The following is a 20,356-nucleotide window of genomic DNA, read 5'->3' as shown; positions in this document are numbered from 1 at the left end:
CAAATGGGTTTTTTTTGGGAGGTGGAGCGGCATGAGCCAGAGCAGAGGGGAGCGGGGAGCGGGGAGCAGAGCGCAGCGAAACTGGTGTAGAGCGTGGCTTGGATTTATTTGGCATGGCTCCACTTCAGTAACTTCAGCAAAAATTCCAATCCAGCACCCCAACTCCAAAACTCTATGGAGCTGCTAACTCCATGAAGCTGTAGTGCAAATGAGGGTGGAGCTTTGGAACACCTCTTTTGCAGCTCCAAAACCACCTCTTTTGAACCTCTTCGTGGAGTTGATGGGTAATTACTCACCAATACCACTGTTTAAAAAAAACCGATTTGTTCTTTTCCTCCCGAGACTCCCCCCACGCCCATCTCTCCTCCCGTGCCTGTTTCCTCACGCGCGCGACTCCTCTGCGCCCGAGCACCGCCGGCGCTAGGGTTTCCCCCACCGCCACCCACACCGGCGGCCGTCGTCGAGCCCCACCGCTGGCTACCGGAGCCCCTCCCGGCCACCTAGCCCCGCCAACCGCCTAGCCCCTCCTGGCCGCTTAGCCCCACCGACCGCCGACCACCGCCGGCTGCCCGAGTCCCATCGCCGTTAACAGCCGCCCGCCTCTCTCTCCTCCCGTGCAGGGATGGCGGCACGAGCTCCTAGCAGGGATGGCCGCGCGAGCTCCCCGCGAGCACCCTCTTCTCCAGGTCCGCCGTCCGCCCCCTTCCTCCTGAATTGCTCTCCTCTCTGGTCCCCTTCCCTCCTCATCAACTGCTTCATTCTCCACCCACTCAATTCTGTTGACCGACTTGTGGTTCGTCGTGTGCACATTGTAGGAGGGATAGCTTCATCACCCACCACGCCTTCTGCGACGTGGTGGCGGAGGAGAGCGCCAAGGCACACGCGGAGGCCCCTCCCGCTGAGAAGAACGACAGCTCGGTGGCCATCGGTCCGCCACCAGCTCCCTCGCCCACTCAGGCCCAGTACCTACCGCGCCGTTGCTGCTAGGCAGCACCTGCCTGCGCCTGCACTGCTTCATCACCCAGAGCAACGTAATGGTCAGTCGTGGCCCCGTCGGAGGAAGAAGAGGATGGGGATAGAGAGGATGACTCAGATGGGCATAGAGAGGATGATAAGTGGGGTCTGAATTGGGGGGCAACAATGGCAATCCACACTGAAATCAGTCTGCTCCAACTCTATCCAGAGCTAGCTCCACCTGGAGTGGAGCAGCTCCACCCGAGTTGGAGTCATGCCAAACAAGACCTATGTCTCTGTTGGTCCAAGCAAATCCCTTTTCTTTCACCTACAACATTCATTCATTGGTGATAGTTGAAATTGTATCATATGTTAGGAAAAGACATTTTAGAATATTGTTTAGATTATTTTACTCAGTTGGGAGCATTATCAATTCAATCACTGATATACGAAAATGTACGACAAAAAATCGCGAAATTTATCAAAATATCCAACATAGGATATGATGTCATGTACCATACAAAGTAGAAAAGAGAATTTTCATCAAGCGGTGAATTTAACCTAGTTGAATAGTTTGGAAAGTACAGAGAACGTATCTGGGTACGTATTTCATTAAGACAGAGTTACAACGACCTAACACCATCCAACAGATCCGTGGAGGTGTGCGCAAGTAAATGGAGTCAATGTTCTTTATATGGAAGTTGAACTGACAAAGTGACGTGTACAGGTAGTAAATCAACCGTTCAACCTCCCTCTCATCAATCATCCGACATGGCAATGCTATGAGCCAACTGATGTGTACCATTAGAAATGTTTTGTACCCCCACAGAATATTGGGGCAAACGAATGCCTTTACTTGAACACAGCAGCTTCAAATTAAAGAAAAGAAACCTTTTTCCTGCTTGAAGGTTTCAAAATCCACAAAAGCAGAAGAGTAAATACAAGCAACCAATAAACATCTACATCACAAAATATACTGCCTCGATAATTCTCTCAATCGCTTTTACAAATTATGAAATTTGAAAAGAAAAAAAAGACTTGTTTGAGCCAGTGGCTTGGAGGCATGTTGAGCGGGCCAGCATATACATGAGAGCCTTGAGAGCTTCACTTCTAATAAACTCTAAAGGACAAACGACATTGTGTATCCCTCTGGATGCATCCTCTTGTTCCCTGTTTTGAGCATGGAGGGGTCTCTGTCGTCCTCTGTTGCCTCCCACCGGACCAAATAGCCGTCCCAAGAAGAGCTGACAAGCGTTGGGAGGTATGGGTGCCATGAGCAGTCTCTGATGATTGACCCGTGCCATCTGAGTTTCTCAACAACCTTACCTGTCGCCTGGGATAATGAACAGATAGGTTTATAGGGAGCAGGGGGCACATTTAAGCTGTAGCATGAAGTATCACAAAGGTATCGAATAAAGAGGGACATGACCGTTAATGTTTCAATGGAAGGAATTGCTACTGTTTTGAAGGTGAAACATGGAGAACCGTTAAGCCAGCAGATAGCAAAACCTATGATAGTTATCTACTATATGATCTATACAGTCATGGTATGCATTCAGGACCACAATCCATTCCTTTATTGTGAACAACCCGTGCCTACACAGGCTTCGTCCTTGATACATGATGTGAATAGCGAGTTAAAACTTCTTTTAGTTGCAACTATAATTATTTGGAGAGAAAAATTACCTAGTAGCTTGTAATCTAAACAAATAAGCCACTAGATTGTGTCCAGTTTTGAGCCTACTAATAGAAAAGGATTTCATAATGTTCAGACAGAAGAATCTTTTGGTTCTTGATACTATGAATGAATTTACATGCAAATATCACATTGTGCAAATAACTTTACAAATACCATATGCATCGACTTTTGTGTATTTATTTGTGCAAACATGTCAATGGAAAAGTGGTCCAATGGAAGCATCTAAGGTCCATACCACATCATAAATATAGACGCATTGGTCACTGGATCCTGTGTATATGTATCTCTGACCCGTGCTGCATTAACGAACAAAACTGAAACATTAAAAATATGTTGTAAACATCATTTAATCCACAATTTACATTACAAACCAGACTAATATTACCAGCAACACATGCTTCACCTGTTGTTTTTCATAAGGTGCCCTAGCATTATAAATTTTGAGACTGAAACTTCATAAATTTTGATAAACAATTACTCCCAACAATTTATAGGATGAGTAGCAGAAAGTGATGCGATTAGAGAATAATATGAAAGCACTTTCATATGGTCATAGCTTCATACTTATTAGCAATATTCTGTCCATTAAAATCAATGTTCCAAGTTCAGTTTGGATAACTATCAAATCAAGATTGTGTTTACAAGAACATATCTAGAAAATTAGTAAATAAAAAAGGTGAACAAGTGGTCTAAGATAAATAATCCCTACTAACCTGTGCATTGGGGAAAAATAACAACGGATAAGTGTGCGCAACACAGAATGGCCTCTGAATGTGGCTAGTGACTGGTCATATGGATGTTTCAAATATCGGGCTTCTGATGGGTATGTCATCCATCTGTAATCCCATTCATATGCTTTTGGTGTGCAACTGAAAATATAGTTATAATGATAGATGAGAAAAAATGCAAAAAAAGAAAACCTTTAAAATTAAATGAGTTCTGACAAATGAAAAGGGAAGCTAGCAAGCAACAATCAGTTAAGCCATAAAATTCCACAGAAACATGAATATGTTTGATGTTTTTTCAAATTTTCAATACGGAAGATCAATATGGTTGACATATAAGCATCTTTAACAAATGTGATAAAAACTCAAAAGGTTGAAATTCTTTAATGCTACTAAAGTTTAAGTACTACTCTCTCCAGTGACAAATTAGTAACATTTTGTGTTTCATGCACCCAAATAAATATTATAATTCTAAGCATCAATACCTCTTTACATACTCAGATTGAATATTTGATAATGATATCAGTACATCTTCTTGGCAAGTAGTTTCATGATATTATAATTAGTGGTTAGAGGTATGCCAGGGCCTCCTGGGAACTCTTAATATCCAAAACAACACTTATTTGTGATTGGAGGGAGTATTAAATTAAAACTATTTAAGGTATTGTATATAAGTAAAACTCCAATATATTATATTAATTTTACTCCATATAATTTTGTACTAGCCTCTTGTAGGTGTTAAGAGGTTATAATATGAAAATATTTTCTATTCCTAGTTGGCAGGTGTGTTGTATTGTTTTTATCCTCACAATACAATGCCACATAGTTCTCCAGCGTGTTCAAGAAAAAACAATTGAAAATATTCTACCATTAGCTTCTAGTACTTTCCAACAATGTCTACATTTCACTTCAACTATAACCATATGAGCTTACTTGTCTAAATAACCATGTAAAACAAGAGATGTAGTTACTCTTTCTTAGTGGAGGACATTTTCCTGAGATCCCATAATTTAATAGTCTGATCCTTGCAGTTTGAGATAAAATAGTGCCCATCTCCACGGCTATCAATAAATGTAATCCCATCTAAATGACCAGTCAAAACACCTACTGGTTTTTGTTTCTTGTGGCAGCGCCTATCCCAAACCTACAGATTGCAAAATATTGTTAGTCAGAGAGCCTCCATCCTTCACTTATTTCACATCTCTCGGAATCAGTGAAGATGATGCTGGAGGTTGATGCATCAAATAAACTACATTGGATATCACATGAAGAAAATGCCGAATATTTGCGAGAATACACGGGAGAAACTGCACATTCTTGATTTCACGAAGAATGAGACTGGGACCTTAACCACCACAAAACTTTGTGCTTTACCACTGGGCCACATGGACTTCCCTAATTTTCTGATATTTACAATTCAACGTGACTGTCCTCAAAGGCTACAAAAACCAATTCAGTAGTTTCTGAACCCTTAAATTTTCAGATTTATTTGTGTAGAGCCTAAGTTTAACATCACGGATAAACATATGTAAATTGGTTGTCACTACTAAATTAGCAAAATGAACTGTTGAAACAGGATTGAAAAAATTAACAGATCAATTTGAAATAATTAGTGATTAGGCTCACCTTACAGAGGCTATCATCACTTCCAGAGTACAAGACATCACTTGTTTCATCAGCGAAGGTGACCACATTAACATCAGCCTACAAAAACCAACGGGAGAGAAAATAAGATTCAGAAATGAAAAATAAATTAATGGCATGAAATAAATAAACTGTTAATAGGGTCTAAAGCTAGTGTTTATTGTAGTAAGCTGACTAACAAAAATCCTGAATACCCAAATTATTTCTTCAACCACCCCAATCATCGTTAGTCAGTATCATACTTGGATTCAATTTAAATTGCATAGGAATATGATTGCTAAGAAACTATGTCTCATGGTGGTGCTTTGTAAAAGTCTAATCGACCAAATTTTTGAAATGGTCATTGAAGAAGCAAAAGAGAGAAACAGTTAAAAAAAAAAGATTCTAAACAATAATAACAGGTGGCTTAGTCATGCCTTTAATTCTCATACCGCATGTGCATTAATGCGTTCTGTTACTTTGTTTGCTCCAAGATCATAAATACATATTGATTCATTGTTGTTTCCTACAACAAGTTCTCGCCCATCTTTTGAGAATTTTACAGAGAATATCCCAAAGGAGAATCCGTCATCTTCGTCAGAAAACTCCAGACCCTCATGAATTTCCTACATAACAAAAATAAATTGGCATAGCCAAACAGTAGCAGATATGTATGAAAAATAAAAGATTACTACAAATAAACTGAAATAACTAAAACAAAAAAAGTTTTATTGACAGTTATGCAAACAGGAAGGCATGCAGGAGCAGGTGTGTATGCTGTGTTCCGTTTTCATTTGGAATTAGTGGTATCAGAGGGTACTACCTGCCTTGAAAATTGCATCTAGATTCCTTGAATAAAATTAGGTATCATGGTATAATTGTTGCAGTGCAATTGACCACATGGTACAAGATATGATGAATTTGAATGAACTTCAGGAGCGTGGAATTATTGGATGTTCAATTAGCCTATTCCAAAAGTGCTACTTTCTTATGCTCCTACATTTTTGCAAAGGCTTAATACTATGAAAGATATTCAAATAAAGCATTACACATCTGAACACTTCATATAAAGAACCAATGATTCACAATGATGAAAAAAAAACTCAGAAAATTCATCTTGTTGTCAACCTAGATAAAAAGTGAGAATTCCCTATTTGACACTCATATAATGAGTGATTCCTTTCTTGGCCCTTAAAATTTTTCCCTTCCTTATTTGACACTGACTTGAACTTTGGTTCCTCATTTGACACTCCCGTTCGTTCCGTCAGTTAACTCGGATGAACGGCAACCTGTGGATACTTCCTGCCTTTTTTACTAAACAAAAAGACATCCAAATCACCTCTAAAATTCATGAAACTTTTTGTAGTGATATAAAAGATAGAGATGAACTCATTTTACACAAAAACACATATATATCATTTAAAATCTTAAAACTAAAATTCACCAAAATACGCTACTTTTAAAGATTATGTGAATTTTTAGAGCATAAAATACTTTCCAAAAATTACGTAAAAATAGAGCGGTGGGGAGGGACGCGGCCAGCACCCGCGGCGACGAGGAGGAACGAGGGAGGCGCAGCTGGGCCCGGGCGGCGGCGTGGAGGGCGGGACGGTCGACGGCGGCCGAGCGGAGGAGGCACGGCGGCGGGCCGTCCCCTCGACGGCGGTCTGGCCCGGTGTGGAGCAGAGGAGGGAGAAGGGGAGAAGAGGAAGGAGAAGGGTGGTGGGGCCCATAGGGGCAAAATCGTCTTTTCGTAGGGCATTTAACGGTTCCCGAATGGAAAATCCAATAGTGTCGTATAAGGAATGAAAGTTGAACTCGGTGTCAAATAGGGAACTAAAACTTTTTGAGGGCTAAGAAAGGAACTAGTAGTTCTTGAAGAGGGAATGAACTGCATTATGGGACAAAGGAATTTGATTTGAGAGAGAGTACAACTTTGTTCTTATTTATTGGAAACTAATATGCTGCCCCTTCTATTGGGATGACTTATTGACTTGATCCTTAAACAAACTATTAGATATTATAGCCTACACTTGCCTTGTATACATATCTAATACTAACAATCTCCAGGCTTAAGGGAACTTATCTGTTACACAAAAAACAGCAATTTAACAAACTAAATCAATCTTCTAACAAAAGTAAATTATTCTTATATCTATTCCATCGAACATCACCAAAAGAAAGAAAAACACAAAAATCAAGAACTGCTGTAGGCAGCTGGTAATGGCATCAAGATGGTGCTTGCCAGCCAGGATGCAATCCTGGAACTCACAAGCCTTCAACAAAGGCGGGGGCTGAAGAGAATCATTCATTCCAGTAAGTGCATTTTAAAACTGCATGCAATCAATTCCCTCTTTCATCTGTTAAGTAACATTTAATGCGAAGAAAAAAGGTTCGCCTTAATGTGCTTTGACAGTTAGCTAAGTTTGGTCTATAAGCATTCATTTGATGCAAGTAAACTTCAGAATAAATTATCCACAGGTTATCTTGAGCATGATTGAACCAAGAAAAAAGATGAAGGAGAGGACATACTGTAACATTAGCATGTGATTCTCTTACAGCATTCTGGACATTTACTATGTGAACAGTAGGCGACAGACTGGAATAAGCCTGAAAAAATGATCCTAGCAATTTAGTATTTAGAATAAATATACAGACAAGGAGATACATAACCACTTATACATGCATTATATTAGCCCTCCAATGAACCCTGAGATTTGTGCAAGAACGTTGTTAAAAGGCAGGATGGAAGTTTGCATCAATATCAACACACATGTCATAGTGATGATACATATACCTATGTTTAAATACAACTTCATGAATTCAGTGTGACAATGAAGAATAACTGGCAGAAATCATGAGTGGAAATTTTGTAGACGTATCTCTAAAATTTTGAAACAAAATGAGAAGACCATGAAGTTCTGATATTAGGAATCAAATTAAACCGATATAAGTTTTAATCAGTTCACAAAGATTACCCATGTCGCCAAATATGTAGTGATAGGCAATATCAAATGAGTTTAGAATGGGACCAAGATAACCCACAATTTTCTCAAAAGGAATATATAAATGGTGTAAAGAGTTTTTTGGCCTTTCAAAGAGCTAGATAGTACTTTTGAAGTGCTAATCTGGTATCATGCATGAAGCATTATGTAGACATAAACTAAAGGAAAATGCTTATAATTATAATATGATGGCCCATTTGTAAAAAAAGATCAAGTAAGCATAGAAACATGCCAATAAGTCCTTCACAAAATAATTTTTTTCCTTGAATACACAGGAGAACTGCTTCACAAAAACTAGAATTCCAGATAAATGTATAAGAGGATTACTAGGAATCGTTGATCAGGTGAGAGAGCAATATCTGAAACTGTCCACCGCAGACGCTTGCAGGTTATATCTTTATGAACCTTCCAATTTTTTTCGGAATTATAGACTCTGATGTGGCTTCCCTGAATATATTTAGGCATAAGGTATCGTTAGCCACCCACATCACAGCATGCTGCTAATCCAAGTTATGTGAAAAAAGAAAGATAATACAATGTATGGTTAGATTGTTCCCATAATAGCAGAATCACATACCCGGAATCCACCAATTAGTAGTGAACCATCTGCAGAGAACTGCGAGATGTATGCTTCACTATCCATGTCGTCCACACACCATGGGCCTTTCACTGGTAGGTGTTTCCGAAGAGCATAAGAGCAATCAGCTGAAGAAAACCTACCCATCCCTGAGCAATTGGATTCTCTCCCTGACAATAGCTTGAATGTTGAGATAGGCCTCTTCTGGCCAGCATAAATGGCTGCACGAGTTCTCTGACTTGGTTCAGATTTAATTCTACTAAGATGGGAGACATCCTTGTCTATGGCACATACTTCATCCGCAAGTGTAGGACTGATCAGTTGTTGTTGAGATGATCCTCCATGATGTATCTTTCGTTTCCAACGCATGTTTGGCCACTGAATTAATGAACACTAATTAGTAAACTATTGATCATTTCTCAAAATAGCCATTGAACAACGCATTGCCTTATATTACCTAAGCTTCAAAGAACAATTCAATCGATATATCAGTATAGTGTCCTGCATGTGTGAGAATGAGTGATTAGTAAGTCTTCTTACTCATCCAAAGAAACTCTCCAAGGAGGTGATGTTTTACAAATACCTTTCATAAAGGATTCTTAAGCTTCATTCAGTATAATGTTTCAATCAAAATAGCAATGTTTCAGTGTGTGTGCGGGTGGGTGTTGGTGGCAGGGGGTGTGAAAATAGGCAATAAGAAGCCATCTTTTGCTGCGAAAATGAATGTCACTAGATGATGCCACCAAAATACAAATCATACATGGCATTCTCTATGCACAGCCACATATCTAATGAAATCAGAATGCAATAGATGAAGAAAACCAAAAAAAATGAAAGCTGGCATTCACCTCCACAGGAAGACTTTAACATGGACACAGACTTGCAATCCAGCTGTCCAGGCAATTCCAACCAGGACAGTACAATTGATAGCCTGAGGCTTGGACCCTTCTACTGCCAGTCATTCCCTACACAATTTGAAAAAATAATTTAAAAACCTATAGGAAATGGACAAAAATACCAATCCTAATGCTTCCTGTGGTTACGAGCATGTTAAGTTATTTAAGCTAATGAACAGGCAATAATTACAGCAATCTACTACTTGCAGTTTCGAAGTAACAGCTACACTTGTAATTAACTCTACGGCAGCAACAGTTACTGGAAACTGGTGAAAACGCTATTGAGCAATTGGTCAGATAGGTATATGATGTAATGATAACAAAATTTCCAAAACTAACCAGCAAGAATAGTTTATTACAGAGTAGTGAGTAAAGAAACAAAAGGACAAATGGCTCTAAGCTGATAAAAGAAACAGCTGGAGAACATTCTGTAAAATTTCCGATCCAATAGATACTGAGCGGAGAATAAACAAAAGCACATGCCTACACATGTCCCAAAAAGTACCCAAAACTTTGCTGACTCAACAAAACCACTCATGACAGGCGACTCAATGACCAAGGAACATCATCAAAAGCACATATTTTCAATATATGTGGCAAAGTGCTGTCCAACTCCAAGTGACACAACAGCATTAAAAGGAGATGAGATAACATCAGTTATCAACTATACACATAGTTTCCTCACATGGATAACATGGAATGTACTACAAATTCACAGAAACACAGCAGCAGGAATAGATTGCCATAATTTCCAAACTCCAATAGGTGCCTACATGGAAGATGGAACCCCCTTATCAACCTCCATACATGCAGCCCAAATTCCAGAACATGACATAAAATGGAAGCCTAAGTACCAGCTTGTGTCAACTAGGCAGCATGTTTCTGGATAGAGCATGAAACACAATACGCATATAATACACCAGAACACCCAGCACAACTGATGCAAAATTCATGAATGCACACGCGCATATGCCATGGAAGCACTGCACTTAACAAAATGCTACAGCATCCAGCAGCTAAAAGAGCCTCTTTAAAAGTCCCGTACGTGGTTGGACTAGGCAGAATTCCATGACCCGCACACGCGGCCTGCAAGAAACATTTTCCGTGGGAAGCAAAACAATGAGCACATGACCACGCCCAAAAAGGAAAATTCAATTCATAATTTGCTCCCTTCACGACAATGTAATTCCATCAATTAGCACCAAATCGCCGGATAAATCTAGCCTTCATTCACCATGAAGAAAACGTTGCTGGATGAGAATTGCCTTGTGCGTGTTCCCCGTTTTCTTCACTTAAAAAATCAAACTCTAGAACGCCGTCGTGGGCAAGGGGTTAAATATCAAGAAGAAAGCAGTAGGAAGACGAGGACGACGAAGAAGAAGAAGAGTGGGAGGAGGAAGTGGTTATTACCAAAGCTCGTCGGAGGCATCAATCTCGCGTCCCCTGGCCAGAAATGCGGAGAGGAAGGGGGGAGGAGGTGAAGGAAAGGGGAGGCGTTAACTGGTAGAGGTGGGACTGCGGGAGCCGGTTAATCGAGGATGAGGACAAGACAAGAGGCCAGTAGGCCCACCATGGAAAGGCACCAAGTAGAGGCACACGCTTCGCGTGGCGCTAGCGTGACCGGATCCTCCATGACGTCACGGCGTGCAACACGATCAACTCAGCTCTCTCCAGCTGTGGCCGCTGAGACTCGATAGCGAGAGCGAGAGCCCACCCGCCCCTGCCTGCAATCCTCTGCAGGTGGCGAGCGGCCTCTGTTGCCTGTTCGCACACGCAGCTCCACCCGCCATGCACCACTTGTGATGGCCCCACCTGCCAACGCCCTCGCCTCCCTTGCGCCTCGCGGTGTCTCACCAACCAAACCCTCCACGCCGGCAGCGCCCTTGTGGACCCCACACATCAAGGCCCGGAGTTTTTCTTTTATGCGCGACACCCCGGCATGTTGTGGTCCCACCTCAATCAGTTAACGCCTCCCCTTTCCTTCACCTCCCCCCTTAACGCCTCCTCGTGGATCTTGGCCGCGGACGGCGCACCACAGCCACAGGCAGGCAACGCAGCATGCCATGGAATTGAATCGCGAGGAGCGGCGCTCGGAGGCCGGCCAGCGCACGGCACGTGGGGCCAGGCGCGCGGGGCAGACGGCGAGCAGCGCGTGGGGCGAAGCTACGAGCGGCCGGACGAGGAGCGGCGTATGGGGCCAGGCGAGCGGCGCCCGGAGCATGGGTGCTTGATTCGATGGCGACAGCTCGATTCGACGGCGGACGACCTCGATTCAACAATGAGGTGACAACCACACCCTTCTCACCTTCTCCCTGCCTTCCTTTTCCTCCATCAATGAGTTCGAGTGGTGGCGGCGGTTCTTCAGACGAGGCAGGGGAGCTCGAGTGGCGGCGGAGAAGGGGCGGCGGCGTTGGCTTCCGTGCGCGTGCGGGAGGGAGAAACGGCCACAACGGTGGAGTAGGGACCTCCCCAGCCACCCGTGGGAGATGGGGCTGGAGGGGAGGATTTGGGTGCCTCCCTACTCTATGGACCCGAGCAGGGGCCCTGTTGGAGTCGGTTTTTTCACCCACGGCCCCTACTACTTTTGCTGGAGTTGCTCTAAGCTCGTCAAGCAGCAGACATGCTATCACGTGAAGGTAGTATTCGAGGACAGCATCTCAGTTTGCCATAAAATAATCTCCAGGACCGAATCGCATCTATATATACTAATCAAATACATAAGAAATCAATAGAAGCACCCGGAACCAGTAATGCAACGAATCAACATATTCGTTTGCGAATCCCCTAGTATAACTTCAGATTTGAACGGCGCAGCAAATACATTCTTGGCCTTTGATTCAACCCAAGAACCAGACCCAGAATGAGGGGCGACGAGCAACCAGATTGATGGGCGATGAGGAGGAATCTGTACCTGCGTGAAGGCGCCGCCGAGGGAGAGACCAGGCGCCAGGAACGGCAGTTCGTGCGGCTCCGGTGGCTGCGACAGGAGGGGAGGCCGAGTCGCGGGGGGGGGGGGGGGGGGGGGGGGGGGGGGGGGGGTGTAGGGGGCGAGCGGATGCGAGCGAGACGCTCCGTCCTGGACGGTTCGGTCCTGGACGCGAGAGCGACGTCGCGGTTGGGCGTGCGTGACCTCACCCCTGAGCCCCGCGCGCGGTGTGACGAACGCGGTGACGGCCGTTGGCCACCCGCTGGCCCCGCTACCATCCCTTTTGCCGCCGCCTACCATCTCCTCCCGGCCGCCTGCCGCCGTCAAGGCTGGATTGGGATCTCGCCTTTCGTCCTTTTTCTAGAGAAGCGGATTAAATCTGGCTGGATTTCTTGCTTTTTCAAAGTCTCTCTTTCTTTCTAGAAGGCAAAATAGTCATTTTGCACTGAGGGTTAAGTTTGTCTCTCATTTTCAGATTAGCCAATTTAATCCATCGACTTTTACTTTTATCAAACTTATCCTTGGGCAGATTTTATTTGCAGTAAACTAATGCGAAAAATCTTTATGGCCTTCGACCCTTAGCTTATGCAGGTCAAACATTTATGACCTCATATTTGCATGCAAAATATGTAGTGAAATAGTCTGTGTATTTTCGACAAACATTTCTTGTAATCTAAATCTTTAAAACTAACACAAAAGAATTGTCAAGCTGCTAATGCTAACGTGTCGTGTACTGTCAGTCTGTATTCCCACTGGACAAGTGATTCAGTTGATTCCCAAAATCCTGGACATTTGCATAAGCATTGTAGGCAGCAAACGAGAGGCTCAGCATTACCCAAATTTATCTCTTTTTTTTCCGAATTTGATCTTAATGAACATTTGCATAGGCAGGCAGCAAAGGGAAGGCACAAAATTACTCAGACATATTTTTGCATGTATATCAAAAGAATATGAACACATGGATATTTAACCTACATAAGCCAAAGCCAAAGGTAAAAAGAACTTTTCGTATTAGTTTAATACCAATAAAGAGCACCACATTAACATAAGGATGAGTTTGATAAAAAAAATATTGAGGGATCAAATTGGTTCATTAAAAGTTGAGGAACAATTGATGGATCAAAATGGCTATTTTGCTTTTACCTTAATTTCTAGAAGGGACGTGAGTACCTACCCCATCGTCCGTGTCATTCTTTGCCTACCTTTCGGCCTTCACTAGAGTGCCATAGCAGAGCGTTCCGTGCATAGTTTGTCTTGGGTGAGAACAAGGCCTAGATTTCATAGGATGTGAGTGGATGACCGCGCGTGGAAAGCTTAGCTAGTATGAAAAGGCACGCGGAGGGGAAACGGTCGGTGGTCACTGTGATGGAATCACCCAAATTAATACCCATCCTATTAATTGTTAATCCGATCAATACGAACTTAAAATGGTATAATTTAACAATCTATTAGGTAAATCCCGATTCAACCACTGAATATCTCGATCCAAACAATACACCATAAGTCTTACACGAAAGTGAGTAGAGATAATACAAACATTACAGAGTTTACATAAATTAAGGATACAACACTTAGATTTTACAAACTGAGTTTACAACACTTAGCTTTTACAAACTAAGTTTAGATACAAGAAAGCTTTTAAATGCATAGCGGAAGGAAAACTTGAACCAAAGCAAAGTGAAACTAGACGAATAACTAGAAACGACGATGAGCGAAGGACAACACATCGAGCCCATCAATGTGCCATCAAAGCGAAGCAACTCCACCTGAAATAGGGTCACAACAACAACCTTGAGTATACTAATACTCAACAAGTCTTACCCGACTATGGTATATACTTAGTCGACTCCTAGTATGCAAGGCTTCTGGTTTGCTGGGTTTCTTTTGCAAAAAGGAGCTTCCTATAAGTAGATCCTTACTTTCAATATTTTAGCTCAAAGTTTAATACATAGCAAGTACCAACTAGGTTTGTATAACTAACTAGAGCAAGCATGTATACAACATTAACCAACAAGGAATATCATAACCATATATCATGTCATCACCATTTCATTTCCATTACTACGAGTGACTAGGTGATCAAGGTTCTCTTATCCCAGAGGTACGGCGAATCTATCCAATTTATCCCTTGCAAGGTAAATCTAATCACATGATATACGCACACCCCATCGAGTTGTGCATGGCAACCGTTCTTTGGGTGAACGCCAGCATTTGAACTGCCCCGCGACTCTCAAGTATCGGTCCTCGCCGATACCTCTTAGGGCCAGTCATGAGTTATAAACTAGTACATGAATAAGACAATGGTATCAAGCTCAATCTACTAGCGCACACGAAGGTACGTAGGTTTACCGATTTCGACTACCTCCTACTCCCGGCATGTGATCATGTTGACGTTGGATTTTGACACGTGTTTTGAATCGGTGTTAAGGGAGACGCGACAGACTAAAAGCTACAGTTGGGAATCGGCCGATTGGTGCTACAGTATTTCGGCCGATTGGCGAACGGAGTTGATGAAGGGCGGCCGATTGGAAGTTGGAGTGGCTTGGCCAGTATGGGCCTAAAGTGGGTCGGAGAAGAAGATTAGTTAAAGAAGAAGGTTGGCCCGTGGAATACAATAACCAACTCTGATACGAGTTGTGTTTGTAAATATTTGTTATCATTTAAAATTAAAGATAGATCCTAGTCGGTTAGGAAATCAGTTGTAACCAGCTATAAATAGCCGTCTCTAGAGGTTTGTAAAGGACACATCAATCAATACAACAAACCTACTTATTCCTCGTACTTTACTTTCCAGTCGGCGACTTCGCCAAAAATCTTTTCTTTTCACGAGTTCGTACGGATTGGCAGGGCTGCATCGAGACGATCTCCGGCCGATTTGTAAGTTCCGTTTATCGAGTAATATCTAAGCTTTAACTTCGGGCGCATCGCTGTCGTTTCATTTAGATTTATTCACCAGTTATCGATATTAACTACAATTATAGGTTTTATCTATTACTCTAGTTTTATCACCAGTTATCCAGCTTGAGACTCGAACTGTCGGCTTCATCATTGTTATTCTTATTTATCGCCACACAGCCGATTAAATCTGTTTCAAGTGTTACATTTGTAGCGTTACTTAATGTACGTTAAATATTTCTTTGCAATCGCTACGTGATCATCGGCTGCTTTATAGCTGGTCGTCTCTACAGTAAATTGGCCGATTCGCTGATACGCTTTTCGAGACAGATCAGAACTTTAGCCGATCGAAACTCCTGGAATTTAATACCTTTCTTTCCTTGTCACTCAACAGGTCAGATTGACTGGCACGCCGCGCGAACCGCACCAGGGCAATAACCCGAACAAGAGTTAAGCAGATTCTCCCAGGTCGTGTGTCCGACGCTGAGGGTCATCGGCCGATTTTCAGCGCCAACACACTTTTGGCACGCTCGGTGGGACAGAAACAACATCCAACATGTCGAAGGCTGCCGAGATCTCCGAAGACAACGTCATCGAAGTCACTGAAGTAGATATCAAGGATGACCAGAAGGAAGAATTGGCAAGACACCTAGAAGAGTACAGAAAAACATGCTTGCAATCTTTCAGTCGTACCAGAAGCGGGCAGACCATCAAGAAAGCTCCTCTTCCAACTCCCCGCCAGATCACCATCGCTGAGGACTTGGGAAAGATGTCTAACATAATTCAACAGTCTGTTTACCAAGCTATGATCGACCAATCCTCGGTGATGACCAACACGGTATACAACGCCATCATCAGTTCCTTGGTCAGTGGAGTAGCTCTGGGGTATCAGGGACCAGCGTACACCCCACCCATCGTGGCTCCAGTCAGAGGCTTCTCAGCGTTATCAAGCACATCTCACTCGGCTCCTCAGCCGACACCGACACAACATGGAGGATACAACGCTTCAATGCCCGTAGGGTACAACGGCGTGCCATGCTACCAATCGCAAGCGCCGTCCCACTCAATGCCTTGGGGGGCACCAGCAACGGTGGCCGGACCAGATCAGCCAATCAGTTATGGGAAGTCTCCGGTCCAAGCATCATTCTAGTCGGCTAGTCAGCCGACGGTCCCACAATATCAGCCGGCTTCGTCAGAAATCAGCAGGGGGCAGACTCTGCAGAAGCACTCAGGGGTGCGACGCCAATGATACTATACAACGGAGCAGCAGACCCTCTGCACCATCAACTATCGGCTGCTCAGCCGACTACACAACCGCAAAATCTGCAATACGCTCTGATCCATCACCCGACCATCGCACCGCCGGTCAGCAACATGTGTTGATTCCTCAACCGGTCATACATCAGCAGCAGGTGGATTGGACCACGAGGATAGCAGAGGTGATCCAAGATCAATTCGGGTTGAAACCGAAGGTGCAAACCTATATGTACAAGATGCCATACCCGTCTACCTACGATTTGTTGCCGTTTCCCCATCGGTACAAGGTCCCCGACTTCACCAAGTTCTCGGGACTGGACGACACATCAACTGTGGAGCACGTGAATAGATTCATTATTCAGTGCGGGGAAGCCGCTACACAAGATGCTCTGCGAGTACGTTTATTCTCGTCGTCCCTATCCGGATCAGCCTTCCAATGGTTCACTACGCTGCTGCCCAATTCCATTGTCACTTGGGCCAATTTGGAGAAGCAGTTCCATAAGTACTTCTACGCGGGAGTCCACGAGATGAAGCTCTCAGATCTGACCAGCCTCAGGCAGAGGAGCGACGAACCAGTGACCAGTTACATGCAGAGGTTCACAGAGATCAGAAACAAGTGCTACACCCTAGTCCTGACTGATGCTCAGCTGGCCGATATCGCCTTCCAAGGTCTCCTGCCACACATCAAAGATAAGTACGCCTCCTAGGAGTTCGAAAGCTTAAGCCAGATCGTCCACCGACTATCCGGTCAGGAGGTGCGCCCTTTCGACCAACGGAGAAATTTTCAGAAGAAGGTGGCATACTTGGAGGGATCTGAATTAGAGGAAGAGGCGGAAATCGGCCTAGCAGAATGGGTAAAAGGGAAAAAGCCGATATCATGTCCATTTGGAAAGAAAGAACCAGAAGCATTCGGTTTCGACACCTCAAAGGCCGACAAAATCTTCGATTTACTTCTCCAAGAGGGGCAGATCAAGCACCTTATCACACGATTCCATCGGCCGAGCAGCTCAAAAAGATGAAGTATTGCAAGTGGCACAATGCCACGTCCCACGACACAAATGAGTGCAAGATCTTCCGACAGCAGATACAGTCAGCCATTGAGCAAGGCAGACTCAAGTTTGAAGTCCCGACAAAGCCAGTAAAGCCAATGAAGATTGATCAGCATCCTTTCCCTACCAACATGGTTGATGCGGGAAGAAATGCACTCCAGACCAAGGTGCTGACATCAGAATCAGCTAAGAGAAGCAGCGCCGTGGACCTCAGAAATCAGGCCACGGTCGAGGATGTAAAAGGAAAAGGGCGGGTCGAAGACGAAGGCGAAAGATCAGAAAGATCACGTAGGCCTATCACCTCCCAATTCTTACTCAGTAAGTATAAGCGGCAGCAAGAGAGTTTGAGACACCGTGAAGAGATGATGCGCCGACACGAAGATCGTTGGCGGTGCCCATTTTTTATCCACTACTGGGAAAACAACCTCAGGTTACTATCGCCCGATAATTGCCCCGAGTGCAGCGGTCAATATCACAACAGCCGCCCATTCAAGAGGTCACGTTCCAGAGATCGAGGATCAGAGCCGATCAGTAGATACTGGCGCGAACAAGAAGATCGACGCGTTTTAGTGCGTGATCGGCTGGGGGACAGAGTTGAACAGTATGATCGGCCGGGGGGGTAGAGTTGACCAACGTGAACGACTGGGGGGCAGGGCCAGCACACGTGATCGGCTGGAGGAGATAGCCGATGCCAGAGTGTCTGATGAAAACCCCCTAGGACGGGAACTAGACTGGGAGCATGCAAAACCGCCGGTCAAACCGGTGAACCCCAAATGGTGCCCCGACGGCTTGACCAAATCTCAAAAATGAAGAATCCAGCATCTGCGCCAATGGGAACAACAAGAAGAGGAACAGAGGCAGATGGTGGATAAGAAAGATGACAGGTCTCGAGTCTAGTGCCCCAAAAGAAAAAACGATGAAGAAGACGACGGTCAGGGATCGGCAGCTGATGTCAGCATGGTGTTCATCTTGCTGATGTAGTTCATGGTTCCCGCCGATCGGGACGACGCAACAGAAATAGAAGAACAGATGCCACAATTGGCTTTGGAGCCAATGATAGCCACTTTTGAGAAATCCGAAGATGAAAAATGACAACACCTAAAAGCCTTGTTCCTCAAAGGGCATGTCAACAGACGACCAGTTACTAGACTGCTGGTAGATGGAGGCGCCGCGATTAATATCATGCCGTATGCTATGTTCCGGAAATTGGGCAAAAGCGATGAAGATCTGACCAAGATGGACATGATGCTGAAGGATTTCAAAGGGAACGTGTCACCGGCCCGCGGAGCGCTCTACGTCGACCTCACCATCGGCAGTAAGACCCTACCCACTACTTTCTTTATCATTAATGGCAAAGGGTCCTACAACATGTTGCTTGGGTGAGACTGGATACACGTGAATTGCTGCGTCCCGTCCACAATGCACCAGTGCCTCGTCCAGTGGGTCAGCGACAACATCGAGATAGTCACCGCTGATTCCGCCTACAGTGTTGCCGCGGCCGATGCGCAACAGTGGGGCTGCGAACACGTCAGGCGCATATCTGGCAGGACCTGGGACACCGATTTCCTAAGGGTGTCCGATTTTGGTCTACAGCCGATCCAAGCAATCGGCTCTGAAGAATTAGACTAGATGGATCAGTTCATCCGAGAAGATGGGAAGCTTGGGCACAGATTTACATCGGCCGATTCATTAGAGATGATGGACTTAGGAGATGGCAGCAAGCCAAGGCCGATGTATATTAGTGCTAGCTTAGAACTCGAGTACAAGTGTAAATTGACAAGTTTATTGAAAGAGTTTAAAGATTGTTTTGCTTGGGAATACCATGAAATGCCTGGTCTAGACCGGTCCATTGTTGAACACTGGTTGCCTATAAAACCAGGGTATCGGCCGTATCAGCAACCCGCACGACGGTGCAACCCTAAAATCCTACCTGATATAAAGGCCGAGATTACAAGATTGATTAAAGCAAGATTTATTCGGCAGTGCCGTTATGCCGAGTGGATTTCCAATATTGTACCCATATACAAGAAAAATGGAAAGCTGCGCGTGTGCATTGACTTCAGGAATCTTAATCAGGCTACGCTGATGGATGGGTATCCAATGCCGACAGCCGATGTTTTGATAGACGCCGCCGCAGGGCATAAAGTCATCAGTTTCATGGACGGTAATGCTGGGTACAATCAAATATTAATGGCCGAAGAAGAGATTTCAAAGACGACTTTCAGGTGTCCAGGCCACCTCGGTTTGTTCGAGTGGGTGGTGATGACCTTCGGTTTGAAAAACATCGGAGCTACATATCAACGGGCTATGAATTATATTTTCCACAAGCTTATTGGTGTCCTGGTGGAAATCTATATCGACGACGTCATGGTCAAGTCAAAAGGACATCTGGAACATCTGGCCGATTTGCGAGAAGTGTTGGAGTGCACAAGGAAGCATGGATTGAAAATGAACCCAAACAAATGTGCCTTTGGTGTTTCGTCCGGACAATTTCTAGGATTCATGGTCCATGAGCGTGGGATAGAAGTCAACCGGAAGATTATAGCTGCCATCAACAAAGTTGTGGTCCCACAGAACAAAACTGAACTGCAGCCCCTAATTGTCAAAGTTAACTTTATCAGAAGGTTCATATCCAACTTGTCCGGGCGTATTCAAGCTTTTACCCCCTTGTTGAAATTGAAACCCGACCAGGAATTCATGTGGGGAGAATAACAACAAAAAGCATTGGAAGATATCAAGTAGTACCTGAT

General features: G+C 44.1%; 1 protein-coding gene across 6 annotated transcripts; it reads right to left on the bottom strand.

The window, feature by feature from the left end:
- Positions 1 to 1,805: 1,805 nt before the first annotated feature.
- LOC117856681 (LEC14B protein) lies at positions 1,806 to 12,524 on the bottom strand. Of its 6 annotated transcripts, XM_034739034.2 has the most exons (13): positions 12,391 to 12,524; positions 9,432 to 9,548; positions 9,167 to 9,294; positions 9,041 to 9,084; positions 8,584 to 8,961; positions 8,334 to 8,453; positions 7,534 to 7,611; positions 5,454 to 5,627; positions 5,005 to 5,082; positions 4,350 to 4,522; positions 3,367 to 3,522; positions 2,889 to 2,949; positions 1,806 to 2,287 (listed from the first exon to the last, which is right to left on the bottom strand). In XM_034739034.2, the coding sequence occupies exons 5-13, from the start codon at positions 8,950 to 8,952 to the stop codon at positions 2,075 to 2,077; spliced, it is 1,422 nt and encodes a 473-aa protein (XP_034594925.1). In that variant the 5' UTR covers positions 8,953 to 8,961; positions 9,041 to 9,084; positions 9,167 to 9,294; positions 9,432 to 9,548; positions 12,391 to 12,524; the 3' UTR covers positions 1,806 to 2,074. The 6 variants fall into 6 exon arrangements, 5 of the variants coding, with proteins under 5 accessions (XP_034594925.1, XP_034594924.1, XP_034594928.1 ...); XM_034739033.2 differs by lacking the exon at positions 9,167 to 9,294; XR_004640641.2 differs by lacking the exon at positions 9,167 to 9,294 and having other exon boundaries at positions 2,196 to 2,287; positions 2,889 to 2,967.
- Between the last annotated feature and the right edge of the window lie 7,832 nt (positions 12,525 to 20,356).

This window comes from Setaria viridis, chromosome 5 (genome assembly GCF_005286985.2).
Source record: "Setaria viridis chromosome 5, Setaria_viridis_v4.0, whole genome shotgun sequence".
NCBI lineage: Eukaryota > Viridiplantae > Streptophyta > Magnoliopsida > Poales > Poaceae > Setaria > Setaria viridis.
The sequence above is the reverse complement of the archived record's forward strand: the minus strand, read 5'-3'. Positions and strand labels throughout refer to the sequence as shown.

What these genes read in the sequence shown, in the direction of transcription:
- LOC117856681 (XM_034739034.2), bottom strand. Translation starts at nt 8,952, where the DNA reads ATGCGTTGGAAACGAAAGATACATCATGGAGGATCATCTCAACAACAA. An exon ending in TACTAATTGGTGGATTCCGG is followed by an intron (nt 8,454 to 8,583) that starts GTATGTGATTCT and finishes AAATATATTCAG; the next exon opens with GGAAGCCACATCAGAGTCTA. An exon ending in CACCTGATCAACGATTCCTA is followed by an intron (nt 7,612 to 8,333) that starts GTAATCCTCTTA and finishes TCATTTTTTCAG; the next exon opens with GCTTATTCCAGTCTGTCGCC.